This window comes from Ornithorhynchus anatinus, chromosome 2 (genome assembly GCF_004115215.2).
Source record: "Ornithorhynchus anatinus isolate Pmale09 chromosome 2, mOrnAna1.pri.v4, whole genome shotgun sequence".
NCBI lineage: Eukaryota > Metazoa > Chordata > Mammalia > Monotremata > Ornithorhynchidae > Ornithorhynchus > Ornithorhynchus anatinus.
The window spans coordinates 161,809,852-161,829,230 of NC_041729.1; the positions used below are offsets into that span (position 1 = coordinate 161,809,852).

At 48.8% G+C, this 19,379-nt stretch overlaps 1 protein-coding gene across 2 annotated transcripts in view; it reads left to right on the forward strand.

The window, feature by feature from the left end:
* TM7SF3 (transmembrane 7 superfamily member 3) overlaps window positions 1-19,379 on the forward strand; it is a 65,447-nt gene extending 46,068 nt beyond the window's left edge. For both annotated transcript variants that reach the window (XM_029058486.1, XM_029058487.1), the window contains 4 exons: window positions 4,572-4,724; window positions 8,415-8,512; window positions 11,381-11,543; window positions 17,351-19,379. In XM_029058486.1, the coding sequence (XP_028914319.1) occupies window positions 4,572-4,724; window positions 8,415-8,512; window positions 11,381-11,543; window positions 17,351-17,613 (677 nt within the window). In that variant the 3' untranslated portion in view covers window positions 17,614-19,379. The remainder of the gene's footprint in view (window positions 1-4,571; window positions 4,725-8,414; window positions 8,513-11,380; window positions 11,544-17,350) is intronic.

Below are 19,379 nucleotides of genomic sequence, written 5' to 3' on the forward strand. Positions count from 1 at the left end.
CCCATTCACCTCTCCACAGCTAAACCCTCTTTTCCCCCCATTTCCCTCTGCTCCTCCCCCCTCCCTTCCCATCCCCTCAGCACTGTACTCATCCGCTCAACTGTATATACATTACCCTATTTATTTTGTTAATGAGATGTACATCGCCTTAATTCTATTTATTTGCTATTGTTTTAATGAGATGTTCATCCCCTTGACTCTATTTATTGCCATTGTTCTCGTCTGTCCGTCTCCCCCGATTAGACTGTAAACCCATCAAAGGCCAGGGACTGTCTCTATCTGTTCCCGATCTGTACATTCCAAGCGCTTAGTAGAGTGCTCTGCACATAGTAAGCACTCAATAAATACTATTGAATGAATGAATGAATGAAATTTGCCCAAGGTCACATGGCAGTCACGTTGGCGGAGCTGGGATTAGAATCTAGTTTCTCTGACTCCCAGGCCCAGGTTATTTCCACTAGGCCACGCAACTTCTCTTAATAGTAATAATAATAATATTTGTTAAGCATTTACTCTGTGCCTGTCACTACCCTGAATTCTAGGGTAGATCTAATAATAATAATTATGATATTCGTTAAGCGCTTACTACGTGCAGAGCAGTGTTCTAAGCACTGGGGTAGATACAGGGTCATCAGATTGTCCCACGTGGGGCTCACAGTTTTTAATCCCCGGTTTTACAGATGAGGTAACTGAGGCCAAGAGAAGTGAAGTGACTTGCCCAAGGTCACACAGCAGACACGTGGCGGAACTGGGATTTGAACCCACTACCTCTGACTCCCAAGCCGGGCTCTTCCCACTGAGCCATGCTGCTTCTCTAGGATGATCAGGATGATCTGATCTAGGTCTAGATCTAGGATGATGAGGACCGACCCCTTCCCTATTACACATGGCGCTCAGAGCCTATAAGCAGGAGGAGAACAGGTAATAAAAATTGTAGTATTTGTTAAGCGCTTACTATGTGCCAGGCACTGTACTAAGCATAGGAGTAGTTAGAGGTTTATCAGGTTGGACACAGTCCCTGTCCCACATGGGGCTCACAGGCTCAATCCCCATTTTACAGGTGAGGTGACTGAAGCACAGAGAATAATAATGTTAATGATGGTATTTGTTAAGCGCTTACTATGTGCAGAGCACTGTTCTAAGCGCTGGGGTAGACACAGGGGAATCAGGTTGTCCCACGTGGGGCTCACTGTCTTCATCCCCATTTTACAGATGAGGTAACTGAGGCCCAGAGAAGTGAAGTGACTTGCCCACAGTCCCACAGCTGACAAGTGGCAGAGCCGGGATTCGAACCCATGACCTCTGACTCCAAAGCCCGGGCTCTCTCCACTGAGCCATGCTGCTTCTCGAGCAGTGAAGTGACTTGTCTAAGGTCACACAGCAGACAAGTGGCGGAGCCAGGGTTAGAACCCAGGTCCTTCTGACTCCCAGGTCTGGGCTCTAGCCATTACACCATACTGCTTCTCCGTTGAAATCCCCATTTTAAAGGTGAGGAAACTGAGGCACAGAGAAGTGAAATGACCGAGGTCAACAGGAGCAACTGTTGGAGCTGAGATTCGAACCCAGATCCTTCTGATTCCCAGTCCTGGGCTCTACTAATCTTCTGAGCTCTTTTTCCAGTGGCGGAGGAAGAGGCAGCTCTTCATTTGGACCCTGGTCTTGCCCTGGGGACGTAACTGTGTTTTTTTTTTAAAGTATTAAAGCACTCACTATGTGTCAGTCACTGTACTAAGTGCTGGTGGAGATACGAGTTAATCACGTTGGATCCAGGTTGGAGGGATGGGTCTGCCCACTCGCTACTTGTCTCTCTGAGAAGCAGAGTGGCGCAGTGGGGAGAGCACAGGCCTGAGAGTAAGAAGGTCATGGGTTCTAATCCCAGCTCTGCCTCGTCATTCATTCAATTGTATTTATTGAGCGCTTACTATGTGCAGTGGACCCTACTAAGCACTTGGGAGAGTTCAATATAACAGTAAACAGTCACTTGTCTGCTCTGTGACCTTGGGCAAGTTGCTCCACTTCTCGGTGCCTCAGTTACGTCATCTGTAAAATGGGGATGAAGATTGTGAGCCCCACATGGGACAGGGACCGGGTCCAACCGTTTGTGCTTGTATCCGCCCTACTGCTTAGTACAATGCTTGGCACAGAGTAAGCAATTAACAGATATCATTATTATTATTATTAATAATAATAGAGAAGCAGCGTGGCTCAGTGGAAAGAGCACGGGCTGGGGAGTCAGAGGTCATGGGTTCAAATCCCGGCTCTGCCGCTTGCCAGCTGTGTGACTTGGGGCAAGTCACTTCACTTCTCTGGGCCTCAGTTCCCTCATCTGTAAAATGGGCATTAAGACCGTGATCCCCACGTGGGACAACCTGATCACCTTGGATCCCCCCAGCGTTTAGAACAGTGCTTTACACATAGTAAGTGCTTAACAAATGCCATCATCATCATTATTATTATTATTATTACTTCTGTCTTGCAGGAGGAGAGCTGGGGTTAGGGAGGTGGGGGCAGGACACTGCCCTCGTGTCATAATAATAATAATAATGTCATTATTCATGCATTCAGTCATATTTATCGAGTGCTTACTGGGTGCAGAATACTGTACTAAGCGCTTGGGAGAGGACAGTAAAATAATAAACGGACACGTGCCCTGCCCTCAGTCATCTTCTAGTCATTATTGAGTCCGTCCTCACTTCCGCCAAAATAATTCTCTTCCCCTCTTCAAAGCCCTACTGAGAGCTCACCTCCTCCAAGAGGCCTTCCCACACTGAGCTTCCCCTCTTCCCTCTGCCCCCCCTTCACCTCTCCTCAGCTAAGCCCTCTTTTCCCCCCCTTTCCCTCTGCTCCTCCCCCTCTCCCTTCGCCTCCCCTCAGCACTCTGCTCGTCTGCTCATTTGTATATATTTTTTATTACCCTATTTATTTTGTTAACGAGATGTCCATCACCTTGATTCTATTTATTGCTATTGTTTAATTGAGATGTTCATCCCCTTGATTCTATCTATTGCTGTTGTTTTTGTCCGTCCGTCTCCCCCGATTAGCCCGTGAGCCCGTCAATGGGCAGGGACTGTCTCTATCTGTTGTCGACCTGTCCATTCCAAGCGCTTAGTGCAGTGCTCTGCACATAGTAAGCGCTCAGTAAATACTTTTGAATGAATAAGAGATTCTGTCCAGTCCCAGTCCGGGGTCAGGCCAGTGGCCTTCCTCACCAAGGATTCTGTCCATTTTCATTACTGGGTCTGACCAGTGGTTCCCCTAATCCAGGATTCTGTCTAATGGCCATGCTGGGTCTGACCGATGGACCACCCAACCCCGGATTCCGGCCAGTGCCGTTATTGGGTCGGGCCAGTGGGCCAATCAATCGATCAGATATATTGAGCGTTTACTGTGTGCGGGGCACTGTACTGAGAGCTCGGCAGTATAAGGCACAACGGTATAACAGGAGGAGAATAGAGGAGAAGCAGCGTGGCTCAGTGGAAAGAGCCCAGGCTTGGGAGTCAGAGGACATGGGTTCGAATTCCGGCTCTGCCACTTAGCTGACTGTGGGCAAGTCACTTCACTTCTCTGTGCCTCCGTTACCTCATCTGTAAAATGGGAATTAAGACTGTGAGCCTCACGTGGGACAACCTGATGACCCTGTATCTACCCCAGCGCTTAGAACGGTGCTCGGCACATAGTAAGCGCTTAGGAAATACCAACATTATTATTATCTAACCAACACATTCCTTGCTCACGGTGAGCTTACTGTCTAGAGAGGAGCCCAGGGTTCTGTCCAGTGCCATTACTGGGTTAAACCGGTCGACTGCCTGGGCCAGAAGCGTGGGATTCCTGGGTCAGTCGAGTGGACCGCCCAACCCGGCATTCTGTCGTATACCATCGCTAGGTCTGTCCGATGGACCGCCCAAGCCAAGATTCTGCCCAGTGGGATCGCTCGGTCTGCCCGTCGGACCGCCCAATCAGGGATTCTGCCCGGTGCCATTACTGGGCCACTCCACGGACCACCCAACCCGGAACGTTGCCTTCAAGGAGGGCAACAGGTTGCTCGGGGGAACTATGCGTGTTCTCCATCCTTCACGTCCACGTGAGGAACTTCATCTGGGCCCACCTAAAGGTCATCCCTGGCCCTGTTCGCTATTCATTCATATTTATTGAGAGCTTACTATGTGCAGAGCACTGGAAAGAGCCCGGGCTTGGGAGTCAGAGGTCATGGGTTCGAATCCCCGGCTCCACCACTTGTCAGCTGTGTGACCGTGAGCAAGTCACTTAACTTCTCTGTGCCTCAGTTCCCTCATCTGTAAAATTAGGATTAACTGTGAGCCTCAGGTGGGACAACCTGATGACCCTGTATCTCCCCCAGCGCTTAGAACAGTGCTCTGCACAAAGTAAGCGCTTAACAAATACACATACCAACATTACTAAGCGCTTGGAAAGTACAGTTCGGCAACAGATAGAGACAATCACAGTGGGCCAATACAGGGGGCTCGCTATGGCACGGCGGGACCCTCCCTCCCACCTTGGGGGTCGACTTGGGTCAGAATAAACGTTCTCCTCTATCGTCTTCCCTTGCCCAGTTCGCCTGACCCTCACGGCTGTAGCCGGGAGCCTGGGGGGCGTCCTCCTGGTGGCCTGCTGGTGGCGATTCGGACTCATGGTCGTCTGTATGCTGTGCGTCGGGCTGGTGCTGGGATTCCTCGTCTCCGCAACCGTCTTCTTCACACCCCTAGGTAGGCGGGCTGGGATTCTCTTCGTTCATTCACTCGTGAAATTGTATTTACTGAGCACTTAGTCTGCAAAGCACTGAACTAAGCACTTGGTACAACAACATAACAGACACCTTCCCTGCCCACAATGAATTCACAGCCTAGAGGGGGAGACAGACATCAGTAGAAATAAATTACAGTATGGGAAGTAGCGTGGCTTAGTGGCTAGAGCCCGGGCTTGGGAGTCAGAAGGAGGTGGGTTCTAATCCCGGCTCCGCCACGTGTCTGCTGTGTCACCTTGGGCAAGTCACTTCACTCCTCTGGGCCTCAGTTCCCTCATCTGGAAAATGAGGATTGAGACCGTGAGCCCCACGTGGCACAGGGACTGAGTCCCATCTGATTACCTTGGATCTTCCCCAGTGCTTAGAACAGGGCTCGATACATAGTAGGTGCTTAACAAGTTTGCTTATTATTATTATTGATGTACATACGGATTGTACGTCTTGACTCTTGAGGGAAAAATCAGCGTCGCAATCCTAGGGTTGATGACTGTTTTTTGGGGGGGCGGTTATAGGAATTGTTAGGCACTTACTAGGGGCCAGGCACTGTACTAAGCGCTGGGATAGATCCAAGCTGATCAGGGTGGACGCAGTCCATTGTCCTACCCGGGGCTCCCAGTTTTCATTCCCGTTTTACAGATGAGGTCACTAAGGCCCGGAGGAATGAAATGCCCTGCCCGAGGTCACCCAGACGGGATTAGAACCCAGGTCCTTCTGATTCCCAGGCCCGGGCTCTATCCGTTAGGCCACATGGCTTCTTGGCGATACACTGGCAGGGTCTGTCAGAGCCCAAAGCAGCATGAGTTTGGGGGGCAAAAGCCCCAAGAGAACCCCAGTGTCTCCCAGTGGTTCCAACAAAATCTCCCTTGTGGAGCCAAAGGGAATTTGTCCCAAGTCAGCAAGAAGCAGTGTGGCTCGGTGGAATGAGCCAGGCTGGGGAGTCAGAGATCATGGTTCAAATCCCAGCTCCGCCGCTTGTCAGTTGTGTGACTTTGGGCAAGTCACTTGACTTCTCTGTGCCTCAGTTACCTCATCTGTAAAATGGGGATTAAGACTGTGAGCCTCATGTTGGACAACCTGATCACCTTGTGTCCTCCCCAGCGCTTAGAACAGTGCTTTGCACATAGTAAGCACTTAACAAATGCCACCATCATTATTATTATTAAGCACTGACTATATGCCAGGCACTGTACTAAGCGCTGGGGTAGATCCAAGATAATTGGGTTGGACACAGTCCCTGTACCACATAGAGCTTACAGTTTAGAGAAGCAGGGTGGCTTAATGGAAAGGACACGGGCTGGGGAGTCAGAGGATGTGGGTTCTAATCCCGGCTCCGCCACTCGTCTGCTGTGGACCATAGGCAAGTCACTTAACTTTTCTGTGCCTCAGTTTCCTCATCTATAAAATGGGGATTAAACTGTGAGCCCCACATGGGACAACCTGATTACCCTGTATCCACCCCAGCACTTAGAACAGTGCTTGGCCCAAAGTAAGCGCTTTACAAATACCATAATTTTTATTATTATTAATCCCCATTTTGCAGATGAGGAAGCTGAGGGCCAGAGAAGTGAAGTGACTGGCCCAAGGTCACACAGCAGACAAGTGGTAGATTCGGGGTTAGAACCTGAGTCCTCTGATTACCAGGCCCAGGCTCTTTCCACTGGGTCACGCTGCTTTTGGATCCAGGCCCTGCCTTCAGAGCAGGCTCTGATGGCTGGACTCTCTCTGAAATCCAGTGTGGCTGACCCCTCCTTCTCACCTTCCTGTCTTGCTGCCTGCAGGAACCTACTTCCTTAATAATAGTAATAATAATGTTTTTTGTGAAGCACTTACTATGTGCCAAGCACCGTTCTCAGCTCTGGGGTAGATGGAAAGCAATCAGGTTGGACAAAGTCCCTGTCCCACATGGGGCTCACAGTCTCAGTTCCCATTTTACAGATGAGGGACCTGAGGCACAGGGAAGTGAAGGGACTTGCCTAAGGTCACACAGCAGACAAGCGGCGCCTGAGGCCTCTAGACTATAAGCTCGTTGAGGGCAGGAAGCGTGTCTACAAACCCTGAGAAGCAGCCTGGCGGAGTGGGTAGACCCCGGGCCTGGGGGTCAGAAGGTCATGGGTTCTATTCCTGACTCCACCACGTCTTCCATGTGACCTTGGGCAAGTCGCTTCACTTCTCCGGGCCTCAGTTCTCTCATCTGTAAAATGGGCACACAGTAAGCGCTAAATAAATACCTGCGACTGAGACCGTGAGCCCCATGTCGGAGAGGGACGGTGTCCAACCTCATTCGCTCATATGCACCCCAGCGATTAGTACAGTGCTTGACACATAGTAAGCGCTTAACAAATACCACAGTTATCGTTGTTGTTGTTATATTGTACTCTCCCAAGCACTTAGCAGAGCACACAGAAAGCACTCGATAAATAGCAGTGATCGATTGATTCAGGTGACTTAGCAGAGACTACTAGGGAGAAAGCTTGGTTTGCTCACTTTGCACCGGAAGCTGGTCACTCTGGCTTCTTGAAATGGGAAAGGTCAAGCCACCGAATAGACTTCAGAACTTTAAAAGGGCATGGCATAGTCAGAGATAGACTTTTAAAAAAATGTTACCTGTTAAGCGCTTACTATGTGCCAGGCACTGTACTGAGGATCGGGGTAGATATAATCAAATTGGATACAGTTCCTGTCCCACCTGGGCTTAAGGTCTAAATAGGAGAAAGGAGGATTTAATTCCCATTTTATTTTACAGATGAGGGTGCTGAGGCCCAGAGAAGGTAAATGGTTCGCCCAAGGTCTCAGAGCAGAAAGTGGCAGAGGCAGGATTAGAACCTGAGTCCTCTGACTCCCAAGTCTGTGCTTTTAGTTCTCCATACGCTCAGTTCTCCCGGAAGGCAGGGGTTTCGATCCTGGATGAATCATACGGGACGAAAACCTCTTGTTATAGTATACATTCATTCATTCATTCCATAGTATTTATTGAGCGCTTACTATGTGCAGAGCACTGTACTAAGCGCTTGGAATGTTCAAATCGACAACAGAGACAGTCCCTGCCCTTTGACGGGCTTACAGTCTAATTGGGGGAATTATGTGTGTATATACACACGTAAGCAGCATGGCTCAGTGGAAAGAGCCTGGACTTAGGAGTCAGAGGTCATGGGTTCTAATCCTGGCTCTGCCATCTGTCAGCTGCGTGACTTTGGGCAAGTCACTTAACTTCTCTGGGTCTCAGTGACCTCATCTGGAAAATGGGGATTAAGACGGTGAGCCTCACGTGGGACAACCTGATTACCCTGCATCTACCCCAACGCTTAGAACAGTGCTCGGCACATAGTAAGCGCTTAACAAATACCAACATTATTGTTATTGTTATTATATACACATGTTTCTCCCGACATCGCTTTGGTGGGCGTTCCCTCATTGAATCCCCATGTACAAGATGAAGAAACCGAGGCACAGAAAAGTCAAGTGACTTGCCAGAGGTCACACAGCAGGCCCGTGGAATTGGCAAGATTAGAACCCACAGGCCTCCTGACTTCCGATCCTGGGTTCTTTCCGCTAGACCAAACTCTGCTGACTTGGCTGCCTGAATATTCAAGTGGGTCTGATCACGTCAGTTCTCAAATGGTAAAGCTCATTTTTGACTCTTTTGCCTTGCCAGGAGACTTGAAGATTTTCCGAGCTGATTCTGTGTTCTGGGTGACTTTTTCGTGCATCGTTCTGGTCGTTCCGATGGTCTTCATCGGCTGCCTAAGAATTGTAAGTGTTTTTAAAATCGGGATTTCATTTAATCCTGTCTTATTGCCTGCGTGGGTGGTTATAAAATGATATCATTAGTTAATGTTTCTCAGTCACTGGGCAAGAACCATACAATACGGGGCCTAGTGAAAGGCAGCAGGGTGTAGTAGATAGAGCATGAACCTGGGAATCAGAAGGTCATGGGTTCTAATTCTGGCTCTGCCACTTGTCTGCTGGCTGACCTTGGGAAAGTCACTTCACTTCTCTGGGCCTCAGTTACCTCATCTGTCAAATGGGGATTGACACCGTGAGCCCCACATGAGACCGGGAACTTTGTCCAACTGGATTTGCTTGTATCCACCCCGGCGCCTAGTACAGTGCCGGGCACAGAGTAAGCATTTAACGAATCCCATCATCACCATCAGGAATCTAGTGTAGGCGGGACACAGACGTTAAACTAAATTTTCAGATGTGCATGAGAGTCCTGAGGGTGAAGTGAATATCAAGTGCTCAAAGGGTACAGATTTGTTTCTATCTGTTGCCAAATTGTACATTCCAAGCACTTAATACAGTGCTCTGCACATAGTAAGCGCTAAATAAATACGATTGAATGAATGAATAATAATGTTGGTATCTGATAAGCGCTTACTATGTGCCAAGCACTGTTCTGAGCATTGGGGTAGATACAGGGTAATCAGGTTGTCCAACTTAGGGCTAAAAGTCTTCGTCCTCATTTTACAGGTGAGGTAACTGAGGCCCAGGGAAGTGAAATGACTTGCCCGAGGTCACACAGCAGACAAGTGGCAGAGCCGGGATTAGAACCCATGACCTTCTCACTTCCAGGCCCGGGCTCTATCTCCTGCACCAGGCTGATGAGAGATGAGCCGAGGATGATGCCTACGTTACGGGCTCGTGGGAGGGGGATGTTGTCTACTGTGTTGGGAAAGACAAGAGGAGGACAGGATTTTGGGGGGGAAGAGGTAGAGTTCTGTTTTGGACTTATTAACTGGTGGCATCGGTGGGAGACCCAAGTAGAGATGTCCTGAAGGCCGGAGGAAATGCAATTTGAGGAGGGCTGGGAAGCCGGGGAGAGCCGTGGTCCGTCGGATATGACGGGGAAGCAAATTCCCAGGCAGGAGGGAGGACGTGAGCAAGGGATCTACCGTTCATTCATTCCTTTATTCAGTCGTATTTATTGAGTGCTTACTATGTTCAGAACACTGTTCTACAAGCTTGGAAAAGGACAATAGAACAGACTGTGAGCCCGTTTCTAGACTGTGAGCCCGTTGTGGGCAGGGATTGTCTCTATTTGTTGCTGAACTGTACTTCCCAAGCGCTTAGTACAGTGCTCTGCACACAGTAAGCGCTCAATAAATACGATTGATTGAATGAATGAATAGTGTAACAGACACATTCCCTGCCCACAAAGAGCTTTTGTCTAGAGGGGGAGACAGATGAGATGGAGACTCAGGAGTAGGTTGGGCCAGGGAGTAGTGGGAGAGGAGCGAGGATAAGCCGGGGCCAGAGAACTTAAAGTGGACCGTATGGCGTCTTGAAGGTTGAGAAGGGCTTGGCCTGACCCATGGAGTTGGGGTGAGGGAAGCAGGCTCACCTTCGGAGAGCACCACTATAAATTTCCTCTCTAGCCCTTGGGCACCTCCTCTCTTTTCCCCGCTTGTCCCTGCTCTAAGCGCTCAGTAAGTATGTTTTATTCCTCTAGGATCACATCTAGGGTTTGTGGCCTCTTTCTGAATTCTGCTTACCATGTAGTGACCGGATTATTGTCAGCCTCCTCTTGGATCTCCCCACTCCAGTCTATTCTTCATTCCGCTGCCCGATCATCTTCCTGCAGAAACGCTCTGGGCATGTCATTCCCCTCCTTAAAAACTTCCAGTGGTTGCTTAACAACCTTTACACGAAACAAAAACTCCTCACTCTTGGCTTCAAAGCCGTCTATCCCCTTTCCCCCTCCTACCTCACTTCCCTTCTCTCCTTCTCCATCCCAGCCCGTACACTCCGCTCCTCTGCCACTGCTCACCTTCTCACTGGGCCTCGTTCTCGCCTTTCCCGCCGTCGACCCCCGGCCCACGTCCTCCCGCTGTCCCGGAATGCCCTCCCTCCTCACCTCCGCCAAACTAACTCTCTTCCCCTCTTCAAAGCCCACCTCCTCCAGGAGGCCTTCCCAAGCGAAGCCCCCCCTTCCCTCTGCTCCTTCTCTCCTCCTCCCCATCCCCCCCCCCCGCTCTTCCCCTTCCCCTCAGCACTATGCTTATTTGTATATATTATTTATTACCCTATTTATTTTGTTAATGAGGTGTATATCTCCATGATTCTATTTATCTCGATGATGTTGTCTTGTTTTGTTTTGTTCTGTTTTGCTTGGCTGTCTGTCTCCCCTGTTTAGACTGTGAGCCCGTCACTGGGCAGGGATCGTCTCTATCTGTTGCCGATTTGTACATTCCAAGCACTTAGTACAGTGCTCTGCACATAGTAAGCGCTCAATGAATACTATTGAATGAATGAATAAATGGACCGTTTTTGAATTTTGTATATCTTGGTACCCGTGGACTGTTTCTGCATTCTGTTTATCTTACTATCTTTGGACTGTTTCCCGAATTTTGTTTGTCATGCTGAGTGTGGACTGTTTCTGATTTCTGTTTTTGTGCAGTGGGTAGACTCTTTCTAAATTCTGTTTATTGTGCTGTCTGTAGACTGTTTCTGAATTTCATCTAGCCGTCTATGGACTGGTATTGAATTCTGTTTATCTGGCCTTCCGTGGACCGTTTCTGAATTCTGTTTGTCCTGTCTTCCGTGGATCGTATCTGGATTCTCTTTTTCCCGCTGTCGTGAACCGTACCTGAATTCTGTCAATTCTGCTGTCTGTTGCAGTTGAACATCCTGGCGTGTGGAATTACTGGCTCCTACTCCGTGATTTTAGCTATCAACAGCTATTTTTACACCAGCCTCTCTTACATCACCTTGAATGTGCTCAAGAGAGCCCTCAACACGGACTTCAGCAGAGCGTACACCAATGTGCCTTTTCAAACTAATGGTAAGTTGTTGTGGTTGTTGTCTTACGCTGTCGAGTCGTGTCCGACCCATAGCGACGCGTCTCTCCCAGAAGGCCCAACTGCCATCTGCAATCGTTCCGGTAGCGGATCCAGAGAGTTTTCTTGGGAAAAATCCGGAATTGGTTGATAATGGCCTCCTTCCATGCAGTAAACTCGAGATCTCCGCCCTCGACTCTCTCCCGTGCCGCTGTTGCCCAGCACGGGGGAGTTTTGGCTTGTAGCCGATGGCCTGCCGCTCGCTGGCCACTGGCCAAGCTGGGAATGGAATGGACAGGCCTCCGCTTCATTCTCCGTCCCGTAATCGAGACTGGTAGAGGACTGGAAACTCTCCAGGTGCCACCCTGAGAGGTAATGGTAAGTAGAGACTTCAAAAGAAGCTACTCGTGTTGTGACTCTTCAAATAATAGCTTCACTACAGGTGCGTCAAGCAGCGCTGACATCGGAGGAACAGATTCTAAAAAGGAGTAGAATAATAACAATAGTGGTATTTGTTAAGTGCTTATTATGTGCCAGGCACTGCACTAAGCGCTGGGGTGGATACGAGCAAATTGAGTTGGACACATTCCCTGTCCCATGTGGGGTTCACAGTCTCAATCCCCATTTTACAGATGAGGGGACTGAGGCCCAGAGAAGTGGAGTGACTTGGTCAAGGTCACACAGCAGACAAGTGGCGGAGCTGGGATTAGAACCCATGACCTTCTGACTCCCAGACCTGGGCTTACTAGGCCATGCTGCTTCTCTAGAAATCTCTCTGTTATAGCCTCTCCCTGATTATAAAGTTTGAGCAAGGAGAAAAATATCATCATCAGCAGTTTGTGTGTGTGTGTGTGCAGAGCACTGAGCTAAGCAATTGGGAGGGTGCAGTAGAATATTCATTCAGTCTGTCAATCATATTTATAGAGCACTTACTTTGTGCAGAGTACTGTACTGAGCGCTTGGGAGAGTACAATAGAACAATAAATAGACACATTCCCTGCCCACAACAAACTTACAGGCTAGAGGGGGAGACCGACATTAATGTGTGGTACAGCTAACTAAGCAGCGAGGCCTAGTGGGAAGAGCCTGGGCCTGGGAGGCAGAGGATCTGGGTTCTATTCCTGGCTCCGCCACTTCCCCGCTATTTGACCTCGGGCAAGTCAGTTCACTTCTCTGTGTCTCAGTTTCCTCATCTGCAAAATGGGGATCCACTCCTTGTAAGCTTAAAAAATAGGACAATTATTAGTATAATATATAATAATAGAATAAATTAAAGGGGGTTGTATATAATAATAATAATGGTATTTGTTAAACACTTACTATGTGCCAAGCACTGTTCTAAGCGCTGGGGTAGATACAAGATAATCAGGTGTCCCACATAGGGCTCACAATCTTAACCCCCATTTTACAGATGGGGGAACTGAGGCACAGAGAAGTTAAGTGACTTGCCCAAAATCACACAGCCGACAAGTGGCGGAGCCGGGATTATTATTAATAATAATAATATTGGTACTTGTTGAGTGCTTACTATGTGCCAAGCAACATTCTAAGCGCTGGGGTAGATACAAGGTAATCAGGTTGTCTCACGTGGGGCTCACAGTCTTCATCCCCTTTTTACAGATGAGGGAACTGAGGCCCAGAGAAGTGCAGTGACTTGCCCAAGGTCACAGAGCTGATAAGTGGCGGAGCCGGGAGTAGAACCCACGACCTCTGACTCCCAAACCTGTGTTGTTTCCACTAAGCTGTGAGTTAGTGCTCTGAAATAACCTGAATAAGATAAATTCACAATTATACAGGGGAGGTGAGATAGTGGAGATGAGGTAGTAATTTAGGCATCTGAAAAAACTGGCGTGGCCTAAAAGCTAATTACCATTGGAGTTACTCTGGTTGGCCTTAGATGGCTAAAATGGTACATTCCAAGTGCTTAGTACAGTGCTCTGCACACAGTAAGTGCTCAGTAAATACGATCGAATGAATGGCACAACAGTTTGCTGCTTTCTTTTTTTTTTTTTCCACCCCCCCCCCCCCCGCCACCTTCCAACTCACAGGGCACTCGATTAAGCTGAAATCTTACCATGTCCTCTGACTCCTCACTATCACTTCCATCCAAGAGTCAACCTATGTGTATGTTCTGCTCGTTCTAATCCCAGACTCGGGTTCTAATCCCGGCTTCTCTACTTGCCTGCTGTATGACCTTGGACAAGTCACTTCATTTTTCTGGGCCTCGGTTCCCTCGTGGGGAATGGGGATTCGATCCCCGTTTTCCCTCCTACTTAAACTGTGAGCCCCATGTGGGACCTGATCCTCATGTATTCAGTCATTGTCAGTCATATTTATTGAGTGCTTCTTGTTTGCAGAGCACTGTATTAAGCGCTTGGGAAAGTACAATACGCTAATAGACGGTGATATGCCCTGCCCACAACGAACTCACAGTCTAGAGGGGAGAGACAGACATCAATACAGATAAATAAAATTAGAGATAAGTATCAACCTCAGCACTTAATACACCGCTTGGCATGTATTAGAGAAGCAGCGGGACTCAGTGGAAATAGCCCGGGCTAGGGAGTCCGAGGTCATGGGTTCGAATTCTGGCCCTGCCACTTGTCAGCTGTGTGACTGTGGGCAAGTCGCTTCACTTCTCTGTGTCTCAGTGACCTCATCTGTAAAATGGGGATGAAGACTGTGAGCCCCACGTGGGACAACCTGATGACCCCGTATCTCCCCCAGCGCTTAGAACAGTGCTCCGCACATAGTAAGCGCTTAAATACCAACACTATTATTATTATTGTTATTATGTATAGTAAGCACTTAATAAATGCCTTATAATGCTACTATTATTAGTAGTAATTAATAGTAATAATAATAATCTTTCACAGATCCATTTCTTCCTCTCTCTCCCAACGGCCACCACGGAGGTTGGAACTCTCATCATCTCTCGTAGTCTCCATATCAGTCCCTTTATTAGTAGTAAAAATGGTATTAAGCCCTGGGGTCGATTTAAGATAATCAATTTGGACAGAGTCCCCGTTTCCCCCCTCCTCGGTCCGATTTACAAACAGCCAGATTCCCCCAAGTGTGTAGTCTTTGCTTTCACTCTGACTCCATCTCCAGTCTCGTTCTCCTGTTGCCTTTCCGCTTGTATGGAAACTCCTTCCTACCTGAAACCTAACAAACTACACCCCATCTCACTTCAGAGCCCTTCAAAGGGTCACTTCTCTTAATCCCAGCCCTGCCACCTGTCTTCTGTGTGACCTGGGGCAAGTCACTTCACTTCCCTGTGCCTCAGTTCCCTCATCTGGAAACTGAGGATGAAGGCAGTGAGCCCCATGTGGCACAATCTGATAACCTTGTATCTACCCCAGCGTTTAGAACAGTGCCTGGCACAGAGTAAGCGCTTAACCAATACCATCATTATGGGAAGCAGCGTGGCTTAGTGGAAAGAGCCCGGGCTTGGGAGTCAGAGATCATGGGTTCTAATCCCGGCTCTGCCGCTTGTCAGCTGTCTGACTTTGGGCAAGTCAATTAACTTCTCTGTGCCTCCGTTACCTCATCTGTAAAATGGGGATGAAGACTGTGAGCCCCACGTGGGGCAACCGATTACCTTGTATCTACCCCAGCGCTTAGAAGAGTGCGTGACACGTAGTAAGTGCTTAACAAATGCCTTCATTATTATTATTATTATTGTTATTATTCTCTGGGCCTCATCGATCTCATCCTCAAGACAGGGATTAAGACTGTGAGCCCTGCGTGAGATGGGGATTGTGTCCTACCTGATTAGCTTGTATCTACCCCAACGCTTAGTATAGTAGAGGGCATGTAGTCAGCCCTTAGCAAATACCATAAAAAAGAGGCATTTCTTGAGTAGTGTTAGGCTGCTAAAACAAGCTGAGTTGTATTTAGAAACCCGGATGGCGGGTAATTCCTTTTAGCCACTTTCCTGGCCAACCTATGCTCATAAATCATTTTACTATTCCTGTTTGTTGCTTGTGGCTTTTTTCATTTCATTTATATGTATTCTCTAATTCCGTCTCCTTTTTCATTCATTCATTCAGTCATATTTATTGAGCACTTACTCTGTACAGAACACAATACTAAGTGCCACTCTCTCTTTCTCTTTCGTTTAGAGAGCAGTGTGGCCTAGTGGAAAGAGCATAGACCTGGAAGTCAGGAAGTCTGGGTTATAATACCACTTTGTCCCTTGCCTGCTGTATGTCCTTAGGCAAGTCACTTAACTACTGTGTCTCAGTTTCTTCATCTGAAAAATGGGAATTAAGTACCTGTTTTCCCTCCACTAGTCTGTGGGACAGGGTCGGTAGCTGATCCGATCATCTTGTGTCTAACCCAGTGCTTAATATGGTGTTTAAAGGCACCTAGAATGCGCTTAATAAATACCACAATTCTTATTATTTTATATAGTGTGTATTCGGCAACTTGTCTGCTTCTAACCCTATTGAATTGCAAGCACTCTGAGGTCCAGAACCTGCACCTGTATGTTCCCTAGTGAGTAGCAGAGAGCCTTGTACATAGGGTGCTTGAATGCTCTGGATGGTGATGTTTGTGTCCACCTTAAAATAATAATAACGATGGCATTTGTAAAGCGCTTACTATGTGCCAAGCACTCTTCTAAACACTGGGGTAGATAAAAAGTAATCAGGTTGACCCACGAGGGGCTCACGGCCTTAATCCCCATTTTACAGATGAGGTAACTGAGACAAAGAGAAGTTAAGGGACTTACCCAAAGTCACACAGCTGACAAGTGGCGGAGCCGGGATCAGAAGCCGTGACCTCCGTCTCCCAAGCCCGGGCTCTTTCCACCAAACCTCGCCGCTTCTCTACTTACTAAGCACTTAGTATATGCCAAGCCCTGGCTAAATACAAAATAATCAGACCCTTCTCATGGGGCTCACAGTCCAAGTAAGAGGGAGGACAGATGTCAGATCCCCATTCTGCAGATGAGGGAATCGAGACCCAGAGAAGTGAAGTGACTGGCCCAAGGTCACACAGCAGGCAAGCGATACCCTGAAGTCACGCATTTTAATTGGCCAAGGCACCCCTCTTTCTCCGAGTGGGTGGAGAGGAGCAAATAGCGATGGAGAACGTGACGCGAACTATGGTTTGCGAGGACAGTGGAATAAACAGTATGCGACAGACTTTTCCCAGTAAAAGCAGGGTGGCTCAGTGGCTAGAGCCCGGGCTTGGGAGTCAGTAGGATCTGGCTACTGATCCCTGCTCCACCACATGTCTGGGACTTTGGGCAAGTCACTTCACTTCTCTGGGCCTCAGTTCCTTCATCTGTAAAATGGGGATGAAGAGTGTGAGCCCCATGTGGGACAGGGACTGGGTCCAACCTGATTAACTTGTATCTACCCCAGTGCTTGGCACTTAGTAAGTGCTTAACAAGTACCACAATTAATATTATTATTATTATGATGAGATAATGAAGTAGCTTGGCGTAGTGGATGGAGCGTGGGCCTGGGAGCCAGAAGGTCATGGGTTCTAATCCCAGCTCCACCACTTGTCTGCTGTGGGACCTCGGGCAAGTCACTTCACTTCCCCATGCCTCATTCCCCTCATCTGTAAAATGGGGATCGAGACTGTGAGCCCCACATGGGACGGGGACTGTGTCCCAACTCCATTTGCTCGTTATCCCCCCCAGCGGTTAGGGCAGTGCATGGCCCTTAGTAAGCGCTTAACAAATACCATCATTATCATTACTAATATTATTGTTGTTATTCCCCGCTCCACCCGCTAGCCTTTGAAGTAGAGGAATTGAAACCTTGCTGAAGGGGTGTTCCCCGTCTCTTTTCCGTAGACTTCATCATCCTGGCAGTGTGGGGGATGCTGGCCGTGAGTGGGATCACGCTGCAGATTCGGAGAGAGCGGGGGAGGCCTTTCTTTCCTCCGCACCCGTATAAAGTGTGGAAGCGCGAGAAGGAGCGCAGGGTCACCAACATTCTGGATCCCAGTCACCACGTCCCCCCGCTGAGGGACAGGCTCTACGGCAGGCTGGCCCGCCTCCGAGAACTCTTCCGCAAAGAACAGCCGGCCGGGGAGAGGACACCGTTGCTGCTGTGATGCCGGCCCTCCGCCTTGCGGCGACAAGGACTCCCAACCCGCACGGACGCCCTCGGCCTCGCGGGCGGACTCTTGGGCCGACGCGCGGACCGCTTAAAAACGTCGCCGGCGTAAGGCTGCGAGGGGGAACGGGCCGGATCCGGTTTGGACCCCCCCCGACCGTGGTTGGTCCGCTTCATCCGAAGGGCGGATGAAAGGACAATTCTAAGTGCAGTGATGCGTTTCGGGACCGGTCTTGATGTCCCTGGGTTCCCGGTGGTAAATGCCGGTCGCTGCTATCGGGTGTCCGAGCGGAGGACTCGGCGCCTATCCGGTAGAAAGTTTAGAGATCCGTTAAGTAGGTACGGCACACTAAGCCGAGGCGATGGAAAACAGCCGGTAAGCAGTGGTCTCCGGACAAATGTGAGTTTCATTTGCAGTACCTCGAGTGTTTCTCTAAGCCGGGACTGTGCAAAATGGCGGTCTGTCTTGAAGTACGCCGAATCATTGTTGGCTGTAGCTCCGGCATTTGGGGATTTAGGATCAGGGATCGGGGTCTTTTTTTCAATCAGAGGAGATGGGGTGGGATACAGCCGGAGGAAGCTGGTCAGTGGAGAGATCGAGTGATATTTCTAAAGTCCATCGGCCAAAGCTGGTCAGTGGAGAGATGGAGTGATATTTCTAAAGTCCATCAGCCAATCCCAAGGGCCTGCCTTAAGGAGACCGTATCCCATTGAGAGTGCTCCTCGGGCAAAGTTAGGAAGTAGTAGGTGAGACGGGCGCATCGTTGTATGGAATTGCTTAGAAATTGGTCAAACCGCACCGTTTCATTAAACGGGAGAGATTTTTATTTTAATTCACGTGGGTCGGTTTCCCGGGCCCGAAATAATCCCGACACTTAGGTGTTCTTGTCTCGAGGTGGAGGGGAGGGAAAGGCAGGGGATCAAAATGGGGCAATTCCTCCTACCACCGACATAACGATGATATAGCGTGGCCTAGCCGGTTGACAGCCGGAGATGCGAAACCTCCGCCTTCGTCTTCCGAGCAGCAGTAGCACCGTCTGGGGTTTAAAACTGGAGTGAAATTCCAGCCAGAGAGCCAGTGGAGAGCCCTCTTAGGGCCGCACGAAGCGACACCGTCTTTCTCCTTTCAGTTCCAGCGGTCAGAATTTGGCTTGCATAACCTTGACATTGCACTGCTCTCATCCATTGGGTTATTGGCCCTGGGGAAGGGGATTTGGTTTTTAGGAGCCCGAGGGGAACCACTCTGGAACTGAACCATTAGTTGGGAACTTCACACTTCAGGTGCCATTGCTTTGCCATCTGGGTTATTTTACTCTACCAGAAATGTTTCTGGAAAGAGACTACTGCAGATCTCTGGAGGGAATTTCTGTTACTCGATTTCATATCTACTCAGCCGCTCTGTCTAGCTCTTGTGAAGAAGGTCGGAGTTTCCTCGCTCCTCGTTGGGAAAAAATACTTCCTTTCCTTCTATTGGCCGTCGAATGAGAATGCAAATATCTTAATTCGATTGAAATTATTTTCAATTATTCATCAGAAGGAGTAAGGTCGACAGGCATTGCTTCTGACGGATCCGGGCTTTGTCGAATGTGGTCGAACCGTTTCTACTGAAGTCTTTATTGCCAGGTAAGAGTATAATGGGAGCACAAACACTCTATAGTATGAAATAACACTCATTTCAATACGGACGTTATTAATATTTTGTGACTAATCACCCGCAAAAGTTTTGTATGTCTTTTTGTAATAAACACCTCTTTTAAAAGTGGA